The sequence below is a fragment of the Scomber japonicus genome, chromosome 19, assembly GCF_027409825.1.
Source record: "Scomber japonicus isolate fScoJap1 chromosome 19, fScoJap1.pri, whole genome shotgun sequence".
Lineage (NCBI taxonomy): Eukaryota > Metazoa > Chordata > Actinopteri > Scombriformes > Scombridae > Scomber > Scomber japonicus.
In genome coordinates, this window is record NC_070596.1 from 28,257,818 (window position 1) to 28,270,118 (window position 12,301).

The following is a 12,301-nucleotide window of genomic DNA, read 5'->3' on the forward strand; positions in this document are numbered from 1 at the left end:
TCTCTGCTCCCAAACGCTGTGGGCGAGGCCACCGAGTCCGCTGAAGCCCCGCCCCCTACCAAGTGTCACCTGTCGATCAAAGTCACCACCTCTACCAGAAACATGGACGCTACGTCTGAGAGCTTTCTGCTGCTAGCTCAGGTGGCTAGCTCAGTGGCTAACTCGGTGGCTAGCTTGGCGGCTAGCTCGCCGGCTAACTCAGCTAACTGGCTAACTGTAGACTGTAGTAGTAGTAGTGTGTGCTGAATGTATTTATACCTCTACAGCAGCAGGGGCGAGTTTATGCTAATCACTAAATCCTGAACACAGAAATCTTGAAACACAGTTTGTGAAGCCTAGCTCCACAATTCAAATCTAAACAACAACAAGAAAGAAGCGTAACAATCAACAAAGAGCTAAAAGACTAAAGGGGCTCAAGTATCGAGGTGTTTTAAGGCGTCTCTTGAATGCAGCAGTTTATAATAGGAATGCTGATCGGAACGACTTAGCCAAAAAAAGAGAAAAGATGAATAAAAAATGTTAAAAAATGTTAAAAAACGACCCTCCTTGGTTTGGTTTTGTAACTTTATTCAGCTCACACTTTAACTTTGACACTAGCTGGTGAAGAAAGTGGATTATCTAGCAGCTAACGAGCTACATACTTTACTCAGGAGTTGGTGGAGACCCAACCAGAGTTGAAACAAGTGAACATTGGTAGAAATAATCAATACATAACTTTCTTTTTCTTTTTTCATTTTTTTAAGCCAGATGGACAAAGCACCATGTTTTTTAGTGCTGGTGTTAAGAGCAACAGAACACTTCAGTATGTAAATCAGACCGATGTTTGTTGATTCAGACAGTGACTCAGTAAAAGTGATGACTGTGCTTCTCAGATGGAGGACATAAGTGGAAGCTGCACGCAACCCGCTCGCCTCCATTTCCTGCTAAATTCAACATCATCATTCATTTTCACTGCGTTTCTTTTCTCCCTCTTAAAGCTGCCGTACATTTAGACAGAGAGATAGTTCATTTTTGTGTTTCTCCCTCCCTCCCTCCCTCCCTCCTTCCTTCTTCCTTCCTCCCTTCCTTCTTCATTCCTTCCTTCTTCCTTCCTCCCTTCCTTCCTTCTTCCTCCCTTCCTCTTTTCCTTTCTCCATCCCATCCTCTTTTCTTCTCTCCTTCCCTCCCTCCTACCTCCCTCCCTCCTACCTTCCTTCCTTTCCTCCCTTCCTTCTTCCTTTCCTCCCTCCCTCCCTCCTACCTTCCTTCCTTCCTTTCCTTTCTCCTTTCCTTCTTCCTTTCCTCCCTTCCTCCCTTCTTTCTTTCTTTCTTCCTCCCTTCCTTCCTTAACTTGAGGACAACAGCAGGGTTAAAATTGAAAGTCAAGCAATAAAATAGTTTAATAATGTTTGTGTAATAAACGTAATGTATAAAACCAAAAGGTAGAATACATTTTTTGAGTGGAGACCCACGAACAGAGTTAGAGCTAAAATGAAATCAGCTTCAGCCTGATGATTTCAGCTCGGGTAGGAACCAAATGCATTGTGGGTAATCGTGTAGTTTACTACAGTGTAAACGGTCTGCTTACAATCTGGTTGTTTAGTGTGTAGGATGGAAGTAGGTAGTATAGAAGTATGTAGTATGTAGTATGCGGTCTGCAGCCATGAAAGCATCATCATTGATTTTCACTGCGTTTCTTTTCTCCCTCTTAAAGCTCCCCAACATGTGTCTTAGTCATTTAGACAGAGAGGTAGTTCATTTTTGTTGGACTATAAATGAACGTACCCCCCCCCCCCCTCCCTCCCTCCTCCTCCTAACAGAAACTCTCCTTGGAGATAAACACCATATGCTGCAGTGGATCTCCTGTTTTTGGGCTTTCTTTAGTCCTGGTTGTTTGTGTTTAATGAACAGCAACAGAAACTCTCTCTTGCTCCTGATTCAGTGTGTCTGACTCTGTACTTTCACAAAAGATTCAATTTGCTGCAAAGCTCAGATTTCTTTGTATTTTCTTATCGGAAATTGATTGATTGTGACTTTTTACCCTATTTTTAACATATTACCATTGGGATACACCAATCCTACTTTTCCCCACCCAAATACTGATTTTAATACCTACACTCTCTTTGTTGCAGCTACAACTGATCTGTTAGTGTGTAATATGATGGTTGTGTCTCGTAGTGATGAACCTACAGAGTTTTATCAGTGACTCTGCAGCTTCCTCTCGGCTTTACGGAGCTTTATAGTTGAGTTCCAGCTCATTGTTTAGCTGTCCGGCTGCAACTTCACTGTTTTGGTTTCATTGTCAGTGCTCTCATAGTGTTGTATTCAAAGAAAAAAAGCTCTAAAAAGCCTCTATACACTTCCTGCTCAGCACCAAACAGCAAACAGACACAGTTAGCTGTAGACTAGCTAGTGAACGTATGGCGCTTTTCCACTACACAGTTCCAGCACTACTCGGCTCGACTCGACACGACTCGGCTCGGTTCCAGGAACGACCTTTTCCATTACAAAAAGGTACCTACTGAACGTGGGTGGGGTCGTCATAGCAACGGCTCTGTGAAACTGCCGTGACTTCGTTTTATACGTGACACAAACACATAAACAATGGAGGACATGGAGGCGATGGTGTACTTGCTGCTGTATGTGTCTTTCTGTCACACACAAAGCAAGAGAAGAGAAACCAAATCACTGTAACGCTGTTGTCGGTATTTAAAAATGGCGGGTTTGATTCTTGTGTAGGACGGCTCATGACTCTTCCTGTTAAGACTCTCTGACCAATCAGTGGCCGGCAGTCTGATGATGTCACATTTAGTATCGGCTCGGCTCGCTTGGAACCTCAGCAGAGCAGGTGCTAAAAAAGTAGCAGGTACCAGGTACTATCCCTAGTGGAAACGCAGAAAAAACTGACTCGAGTCAAGTCGAGCCGAGCCGTGCTGGAACTGTGTAGTGGAAAAGCGCCATTAGTGGAGCATTTAGCAGCTAAAGAGCTCCAGATATGTCCCTCAGGAGTTGGTATAGAGTATAAAACAGAGCTAAAGAGAGTGAATACTGGACTTTACATTCAGCAGATGGACAGAAACACAACTCCTAATGAATCATCATGTTAATCAGTAACTGCTGGATGAGGAAATAAGTTCAACAAATCAACCTAAAACACTCACTTCGGTTGTTTCTGCTGCCCCCTAGTGGCCAAAAATCAGTTACTGCAGGTTTAAATGTGCATCTATAATGTCTGGATGATACCCAATTAACACAGATGGGGGTTGGCGGTTCCCCAATCACACAGCCTCCACATCTGTTTGTCTCGACGTCTTTCGTCTGTTCTCCGTAGAGTTGGAGGAGGAACAGACAGCAGCAGTGTTGGAGGACATTTTCAATATTTGGTCTCTCTCAAAATTCAGTAGTTTTTCGTAAAAGTTTCTTCCTCCTGTCGTCACTCTCTTTGAGCTCCCCACACAATCTTCTTCTTCCTGTCCTTCGAGCTGTCTCTTCTGGCTACTTCTCGGACTTGTTTTGATGAAGAGCAGCACTCATTTTCTCTTTACTGTCTGCTCCGTCTTGCTTTTCTTTTTCATCCATCACTCCCTCCATGTCTGTCTGAGCCTCTCCTGAGCAGTGTGTTATCCTCCCGCATCATCCAGTGATTCCCACCAGACTGTATCCTCCTTCCCTTCTCCTCTTCTCCTCTTCTCCTCTTTCTTCTCCATCTATCACCGACGGCCTCCTTTCATGGTCAAAACTCCCACTGTTTCACTTTCAGCTCAGCACACACAACTTTTTGTTCATTTGGACGTTGATCTGTATGTTTAGTTTGAAGCAGTGTGTTTGCTTCAGGTTCGTAAGGGGGCATGAGTGTCTCCAGTTTAACACACATTAACCCTCCTGTTGTCCTTGAGTCAAGGAAGGAAAGGGAGGAAGAAGGAAGGAAAGGAAGAAGGAAGGGAAGGAGGGAGGGAGAAAGGAAGAAGGAAGGAAAGGAGGGAGGAAGAAGGAAGGAAGGAAGGAAGGAAAGAAGAGTTTCCAATTCACCTGCTTGTCATGACCCAGTCTTTCTTCCTTCCTCCCTCTCTCCTTCTTTCCTTCGTTCCTTCCTTCCTTGCTTCCTTCCTTCCTTCCTTCCTCCCTCCCTCCTTCTCTCTTTCTTTCCTCCGCCTACCTTTCTTCTTTCCTCTGTCCTTCCTTCCTTCCTCCATCCCCCTTTCTTTCTTCCTTCTGTCCTTCCTTCCTTCCTCCCTTCCACTTTCCTTTCTCCCTCTTTCCTTCCTTCTTTCCTCCTTTTCTTCCTTCCTTCCTTCCTTCCTTCCGTCCTTCCTTCCTTCCTTCCTTCCTACCTCCTTTCCTTCCTTCCTCCTTTCCACTTTTCCTTTCTCCCTCTTTCCTTCTTTCCTCCTTTCCTTCTTTCCTTTCCTCCCTTCCTTCTTTCCTTTCCTCCCTTCCTCCCTCCTTTCCTCCCTTCCTTCCCTTCCCCCTTCCTTCTTCCCTCTGGAGGAGCTCAGACTCATTAAGACGCTGCACCAGTTTACAAACCACCTCGGCTGAACTCACAGCTGTTTCAAATCACTTCCGATCACTTCTGGACTCGTAATTAAATGTAGAGACTTCACACTAACTCAGTTCTGTTCCTTGAGCTTGGACAACAGCCACAGTTCCTTTAAATAGGTTAAACTGATGTTTCGAACAGGAAATGTGATTTCAGACCTTCCTCGTTCAGTCTGGTTGAATGAGACTCTGATTGGTTTTCCTCCTTGATGTGATTCCTTTGGGCAGAGTCTCTGCTCGGTAACAACTTTACTCTGGAGTGGTTCGTTTGTGGCGGGAACGTAATCCAACCTCCATCTGACCGACTACAAGGATGCAAATCTGAGCAACCTGGAATAAAAACCTATGTTCTTGATATTTAGACAGATAGATAAACCTTCTTTCTGTGTTCCACCTTCCTGTCGTCCTCCCGGGTCAAATTGACCCCGTCTGTTTTGACTGTTCCTTCTTTCCTCCCTTCCTTCTTCTCTCCTTCCTTCCTTCCTCCCTCTGTCCTTCTTTCCATCCTACCTCGATTCCTCTTTCCCTTTCTCCCTCCCTCCCTCCTACCTACCTTCCTTCCTTTCCTTCCTCCTTTCCTTCTTCCTTTCCTTCTTCCTTTCCTTCCTCCCTCCCTCCTTTCCTTCCTTCTTCCTTCCTTCCTCTTTCCCTTTCTCCCTCCCTCCCTCCATCCCTCCTACCCTCCCTCACTCCTACCTTCCTTCCTTCCTTTCCTTTCTCCCTTACTTCTTTTCTTTCCTCCCTTCCTCCTCCCTTCCTCTTTTCTTTTCTCCCTCCCTCCCTCCTACCTCCCTTCCTTCCTTTCCTTTCTCCTTTCCTCCCTCCTTTCCTTCCTTCCTCCCTCCTTTCCTTCCTTCTTCCTCCCTTCCTTCCTTAACTCGAGGACAACAGGAGGGTTAAGTTCTCACTCCTGCCCCACGAACAGAGTTAGAGCTCAAATGAAATCAGCTTCAGCCTGATGATTTCAGTTCGGGTAGGAACCAAATGCATTGTGGGTAATCGTGTAGTTTACTACAGTGTAAACGGTCTGCTTACTATCTGGTCCTTTAGTGTGTAGTATAGAAGTATGTAGTATAGAAGTATGTAGTATAGAAGTATATAGTATGTAGTATGTAGTATGTAGTATGTAGTATAGAAGTATGTAGTATGTAGTATAGAAGTATGTAGTATGTAGTATGTAGTATAGAAGTATGTAGTATAGAAGTGTGTAGTATGTAGTATAGAAGTATGTAGTATGTAGTATAGAAGTATGTAGTATAGAAGTATGTAGTATAGAAGTGTGTAGTATGTAGTATAGAAGTATGTAGTATGTAGTATAGAAGTATGTAGTATGTAGTATAGAAGTGTGTAGTATGTAGTATAGAAGTATGTAGTATGTAGTATAGAAGTATGTAGTATAGAAGTATGTAGTATGTAGTATAGAAGTATGTAGTATGTGGTATAGAAGTATGTAGAATAATAGTATGTAGTATAGAAGTATGTAGTATAGAAGTATGTAGTATAGAAGTATGTAGTATGTAGTATAGAAGTATGTAGTATAGAAGTATGTAGTATGTGGTATAGAAGTATGTAGTATAGAAGTATGTAGTATGTAGTATAGAAGTATGTAGTATGTAGTATAGAAGTATGTAGTATAGAAGTATGTAGTATGTAGTATAGAAGTATGTAGTATAGAAGTATGTAGTATGTAGTATAGAAGTATGTAGTATGTAGTATAGAAGTGTGTAGTATGTAGTATAGAAGTATGAAGTATGTAGTATAGAAGTATGTAGTATGTAGTATAGAAGTGTGTAGTATGTAGTATAGAAGTATGTAGTATGTAGTATAGAAGTATGTAATATGTAGTATAGAAGTGTGTAGTATAGAAGTATGTAGTATAGAAGTATGAAGTATGTAGTATAGAAGTATGTAGTATGTAGTATAGAAGTATGTAGTATAGAAGTATGTAGTATGTAGTAGAGAAGTATGTAGTATGTGGTATAGAAGTATGTAGTATGTAGTATAGAAGTATGTAGTATGTAGTATAGAAGTGTGTAGTATAGAAGTATGTAGTATGTAGTATAGAAGTATAGAAGTATGTAGTATGTGGTATAGAAGTATGTAGTATGTAGTATAGAAGTATGTAGTATGTAGTATAGTAGTATGTAGTATAGAAGTATGTAGTATGTAGTATAGAAGTATGTAGTATGTAGTATAGAAGTATGTAGAATAATAGTATGTAGTATAGAAGTATGTAGTATGTAGTATAGAAGTATGTAGTATAGAAGTATGCGGTTTCGAACACAGCCTGAGAGTCTGCAGCCATGAAAGCAGCTCGAGCTCAGGCACAGTAGGGAGAGTAGAGGGGGGGCGGCTGCTTGATTTTAAAACTGTGATAACTGGGCAGAGACATGAATAATATTTCTCATAAGAAGCCGTATTGAGTAAAGAAACCAATTAATAATGTAACATTGTTTACTATGTAGGCCTATAAGTTCAGAATATGATACCACCAGCATGCACTCTCTCCGCAACCTCCCCCCCCCCCATCCGCTCCAGTCCATCGGTCTGAAGTGCCAACTTATGAGTCAACTGTGAAAATGTGTGGTCAGCCTTAGTTTAATGCTTTGGCACGCTTGGCTAATGAGCACTAAATGCAATTCAGCTGAGGCTTGTCATTAGTTTGCAGATATCTGATCATAAACTAAAGTGTTGGACAAATGATGAAAAATTGAAAGGTTGCAGGATAAACTAAGAGTCTGGTGTAATCAGTTTCATTGGTGTTAGTGTTGCTGCTTAATGTTGTTTCTGTCTGTAGCAACTGTCTGCTGTTTGAGCTGAGTCTTCGTTAGCTTGTGTGTGTATGTGTGGATTTTTGCATTGTTTTTTGCTTTTATTCAGATTTAGTCTTCTTATTTTTTTATGTATTATTTGTATGCCTAAAACTAAATCTTTTTATGTTCCTTTAGGGTGACTATTTAACATTGTCCCTGATTTATATACCTTTAAATAAAATTCTAGAAAAAGACAATCCATCAGGTAGATTTAGATATATTTTACAGGTTGACTGAAAACTTCCTGTTCAATGTAACACTTCCTGAGATATTTCAATCTGGACCAAAGTGGTAGACCGACCAATTTACCAATTTACCAATCCCTTTACCATCCCTCGCTGTTAGCATGGTGAAAACAGAGGCTGTGTTCGAAACCGCATACTACAGTACATACTACACACTTCTATACTACATATTTCTATACTACACACTAAAGGACCAGATAGTCAGCAGACCGTTTACACTGTAGTAAACTACACGATAACCCACAATGCATTTGGTTCCTACCCGAGCTGAAATCATCAGGCTGAAGATGATTTCATTTTAGCTCTAACTCTGTAAATATACCACTTTATCCACATTTCTAACCTTTTTAGGAAGAAAGTAAAGTAGCCCTTTAGATCCACAATGTGACGCTAATTTGTCCAAATAAATTTGGAGCCGCTCAAGTTAGCCGTAGCGAGTAACGTACTTCCTGTCATTTTCACAAAATAAAACACCCGTTACCTTTTACCATAACAATAGAACTGGTGCTTTTATTTTGAAAACAGGGAGTAAACATACCCTCGCTGTAGCTAACTTGAAACCACCGAGGTGGTGATCTGTGACGTTGGTATTTTGGGTTTTTTTCAGAAGTTGCGTTGCATCTTGGGTAATTTGAGTGTGAGTAGTAGCGTTGCATCTTGGGTAATGTGAGTGTGAGTAGTTGCGTTGCATCTTGGGTAATGTGAGTGTGAGTAGTCAGCTCTTGATGCATACTCTGCATTTCTGGAGAATCTAGTAAACCATCCAGGAACTTCTCACATACTCTAAATCACATACTACACAGTTGAAACACACTACATACTTCAAATGACGTCAGAGTTAGTACGAGTAGTAGGAAGTATATCATTTTTACCTGGCGGATGTACTATTTGTTGCTCAGATATCAGACAGGAAACTGACAATATGAAACTGTATCAGAGAGAAAACCAACTACTGTATAGCATCTAGTAGTGATTAGGTTGCTTACCGGTCTAAACACTACAAAGCGGGCGGATTCAGTGAATTACTATAATTCTCTATTTGTTCTCCTGCCACAAATGAAAATGCAATCAGCTTGTTTCCACGCACTAAAGCTGCAGCCGCTCAGTTATCCGATGGTGGTTTGCAGAGTTCACACGTAGGTCGCCTGAGTCATTCGTCAAGTGGAGTCACATGTGAGTCTCCTTGCTTAAGGTGGAGGAAGAGTGTGTGCAGATTTCTCACTCAGGCTGCATAGATGATGGATTTTAAAATTTTACTTTACAGCTGAGCGGTTGTTTATCCCTCTGGTGGGATTGCTGGAAGGATAAACATTGGTGCCGTGCCATATGTCCGACGGTCCTTTATTATCAAACCCCAACAGTTTAAAAAGTTTCCCATTGGACCGAAACTCTTTAGTCCAACAGCCCGTTATCCCCGAAAATAAAAGCCGACTGCTCCAGAGGCCAGATAATACGTTCTCTCCCAGTAAAGGTTGGCAGCTAGCAGTTGACCTTTTCCTAACCCTAACCAAGTGGGTTTTGTACTTAACCTACTGTATCAGACCTTCACCATAGCATTGTCACATCAAAATACACTCAGACAAAAGATGACAGATCAGGTCACAAACTTTGCTTCAAGATTTCTGTGTTCAGGATTTAGTGGACGGGTCTGAAAATCACCACCGCGTTAGCATAAACCCGCCCCTGCTGCTGTAGAGGTATAAATACATTCAGCACACACTACTACTACTACAGGCTACAGTTAGCCAGTTAGCTGAGTTAGCCACCGAGCTAGCCGCCGAGCTAGCAGCAGAAAGCTCTCAGACGTAGCGTCCATGTTTCTGGTAGAGGTGGTGACTTTGATTGACAGGTGACACTTGGTAGGGGGCGGGGCTTCAGCGGACTCGACGGCCACACCCACAGCGTTTGGGAGCAGAGAAAGAGGCTGATTTTTACACAACTTTGAAGCCTAATTTCATATATTTAGCGATTTTTTTAATCATTCAAATTTGGCAGGGTGGTTAACAACACACTTTTCTGTGGTATGTCAAACTCAGAACACATATTTATTCCGACTTTACACGGACTTTAACTTCAATACCTGAGTGTCTATTTTTGGAGCATTGGGGCTTCGGAGTAGTGGGCTTTTGGTTTTGGTATAACAGGCCATCAGATTAAAGGGCTTTTATTCCAATGGAACATTTTTTGAACTATTAGGGTTTCTATTAGGTATACTAGGCCCTCAGATCAATGGACAATCCCCTAAAAATCACAGCAAATACCCTCAAAGGGGAGATTTAATAGGAGCTCTTAAATCCAGTGTAATGTCACCCCAGTGTTTCCACCATTAGAGCTGTGGTTAAAGGTTCAATCAAGAAGGTCAGATAGATACATTAGCAACATTTTAAATTGGCAATTAAAATGTGAACGTTGTGTTTCAGCTTGTACCGCTGCCCCCAAGTGGCATAAATTATTAATGAATGCATCTATCATACAAAAAAAAAAAAAAAAGCCAAATGTTAAGTGTTTCTAAAATACACACAAATATGCAGCTTGGGAACTACAAGCAATTTAATTTGATTTAGATGCCGACTTGTGTTCTGGGGAAAGGACAATGACTGTTAATAACTACTTTAATTAAAACTTATAGACTCAATTAGCCGATTAATTGAATAAATGGCACCATATTAACATTGACACACCAGCACATAATGACCATTAACTCAATGTGCATTGAGAAGTGGTCTGAACTCAAGCAACACCTGCAGCTTATGAAGAAAAACGTATTGTGAGACGTTCATTAGAGATTACCCTGATTGTCTAAAGTCAGACTTTTGTGTTTTTTTAACCTTCCTGTTGTCCTCGAGTCAAGGAAGGAAAGGAGGAAGAAGGAAGGAAGGGAGGAAGAAGGAAGGAAGGGAGGAAGAAGGAAGGAAAGGAGGAAAGAAAGGAAGAAGGTAGGAAGGAAAGGAGGAAGAAGGAAGAAAGGGAGGAAGAAGGAAGGAAGGAAAGGAGGGAGGAAGGGAGGAAAGGAAAGAAGGAAGAGAGGAAGGAAAGGAGGGAGGGAGAAGGAAGGAAGGGAGGAAGAAGGAAGGGAGGGAGGGAGGGAGGAAGGATGGAAGTGTGGAAAGGAAAGAAGGAAGGGATGAAGAAGGAAGGAAGGAAGGAAGGAAGGGAGGGAGGGAAGGAGGAAGGAAGGGAGGGAGGAAGGGAGGGAGGGAGGGAGGGAGGAACAGTCAAAACAGGTTCAATTTGACCCGGGAGGACGACACAAAGGTTAAATGCTAAAGCTCAAAGTCTCCACATTTGCTTCTGAACTACATGATGAGCTGAGTCATTACATTACAGTAGTAACATTTAACTATCTATCTACCTATCCATCTATCTATCTATCTATCTATCTATCTATCTATCCATCTATCTATCTATCTATCTATCTATCTATCTATCTATCTATCTATCTATCTATCTATCTATCTATCTATCTATCTATCTACCTATCTATCTATCTATCTATCTATCTATCTATCTATCTATCTATCATCTATGTATCTATGTATCTAATCTATCTATCTATCATCTATGTATCTGTGTATGTGTATCTATCTATCTATATAACTATCTATCTATCTATCTATCTATCTATCTATCTATCTATCTATCTATCTATCTATCTATCTATCTATCTATCTATCTATTTATCTATATATCTATCTATCTATCTATCTATCTATCTATCTATCTATCTATCTATCTATCTATCTATGTATCTAACTATCTATCTATGTATCTGTCTATCTATCTATCTATCTATCTATCTATCTATCTATCTATCTATCTATCTATCTATCTATCTATCTATCTATCTATCTATCTATCTATCTATCTATCTATCTATATCTATCTATCTTACTATCTATCTATCTATTTATCTATCTTATCTATACATCCATATTAATTTCATTAGACTAAGTGATTATTAATTCTCAAATCTTTACTTTGAATGGCACCTGGCAGACTTTCACACACACACAGACACACACAAACAAAAATGTGTATCTATCTATCTATCTATCTATCTATCTATCTATCTATCATCTATGTATCTGTGTATCTATCTATCTATCTATCTATCTATCTATCTATCTATCTATCTACCTATCCATCTATCTATCTATCTATCTATCTATCTATCTATCCATCTATCTATCTATCTATCTATCTATCTATCTATCTATCTATCTATCTATCTATCTATCTATCTATCTATCTATCTATCTATCTATCTATCTATCTATCTATCTATCTATCTATCTATCTATCTATCTACTTATCTACCTATCTACCTATCTATCTATCTATCTATCCATCCATCCATCCATCCATCCATCCACCTACCTACCTACCTACCTACCTACCTACCCAACCACCCACCCACCTATCTATCTATCTATCTATCTATCTACCTATCTATCTATCTATCTATCTATCTATCTATCTACCTATCTATCTATCTATCTATCTATCTATCTATCTATCTATCTATCTATCTATCTATCTATCTACCTATCTATCTATCTATCTATCTATCTATCTATCTATCTATCTATCTATCTACCTATCTATCTATCTATCTATCTACCTATCTATCTATCTATCTACCTATCTATCTACCTATCTATCTACCTATCTAACTATCTACCTATCTATCTATCTGTCTATCCATCTATCCATCTATCTATCTAC

General features: G+C 40.4%; 1 protein-coding gene across 1 annotated transcript in view; it reads left to right on the forward strand.

The window, feature by feature from the left end:
• LOC128379904 (calcium/calmodulin-dependent protein kinase type II subunit beta) overlaps nucleotides 1-12,301 on the forward strand; it is a 49,871-nt gene that overhangs the window by 28,587 nt on the left and 8,983 nt on the right. The window contains 1 exon segment of the mRNA XM_053339542.1: nucleotides 7,208-7,235. Within this exon segment, the coding sequence (XP_053195517.1) occupies nucleotides 7,208-7,235 (28 nt within the window).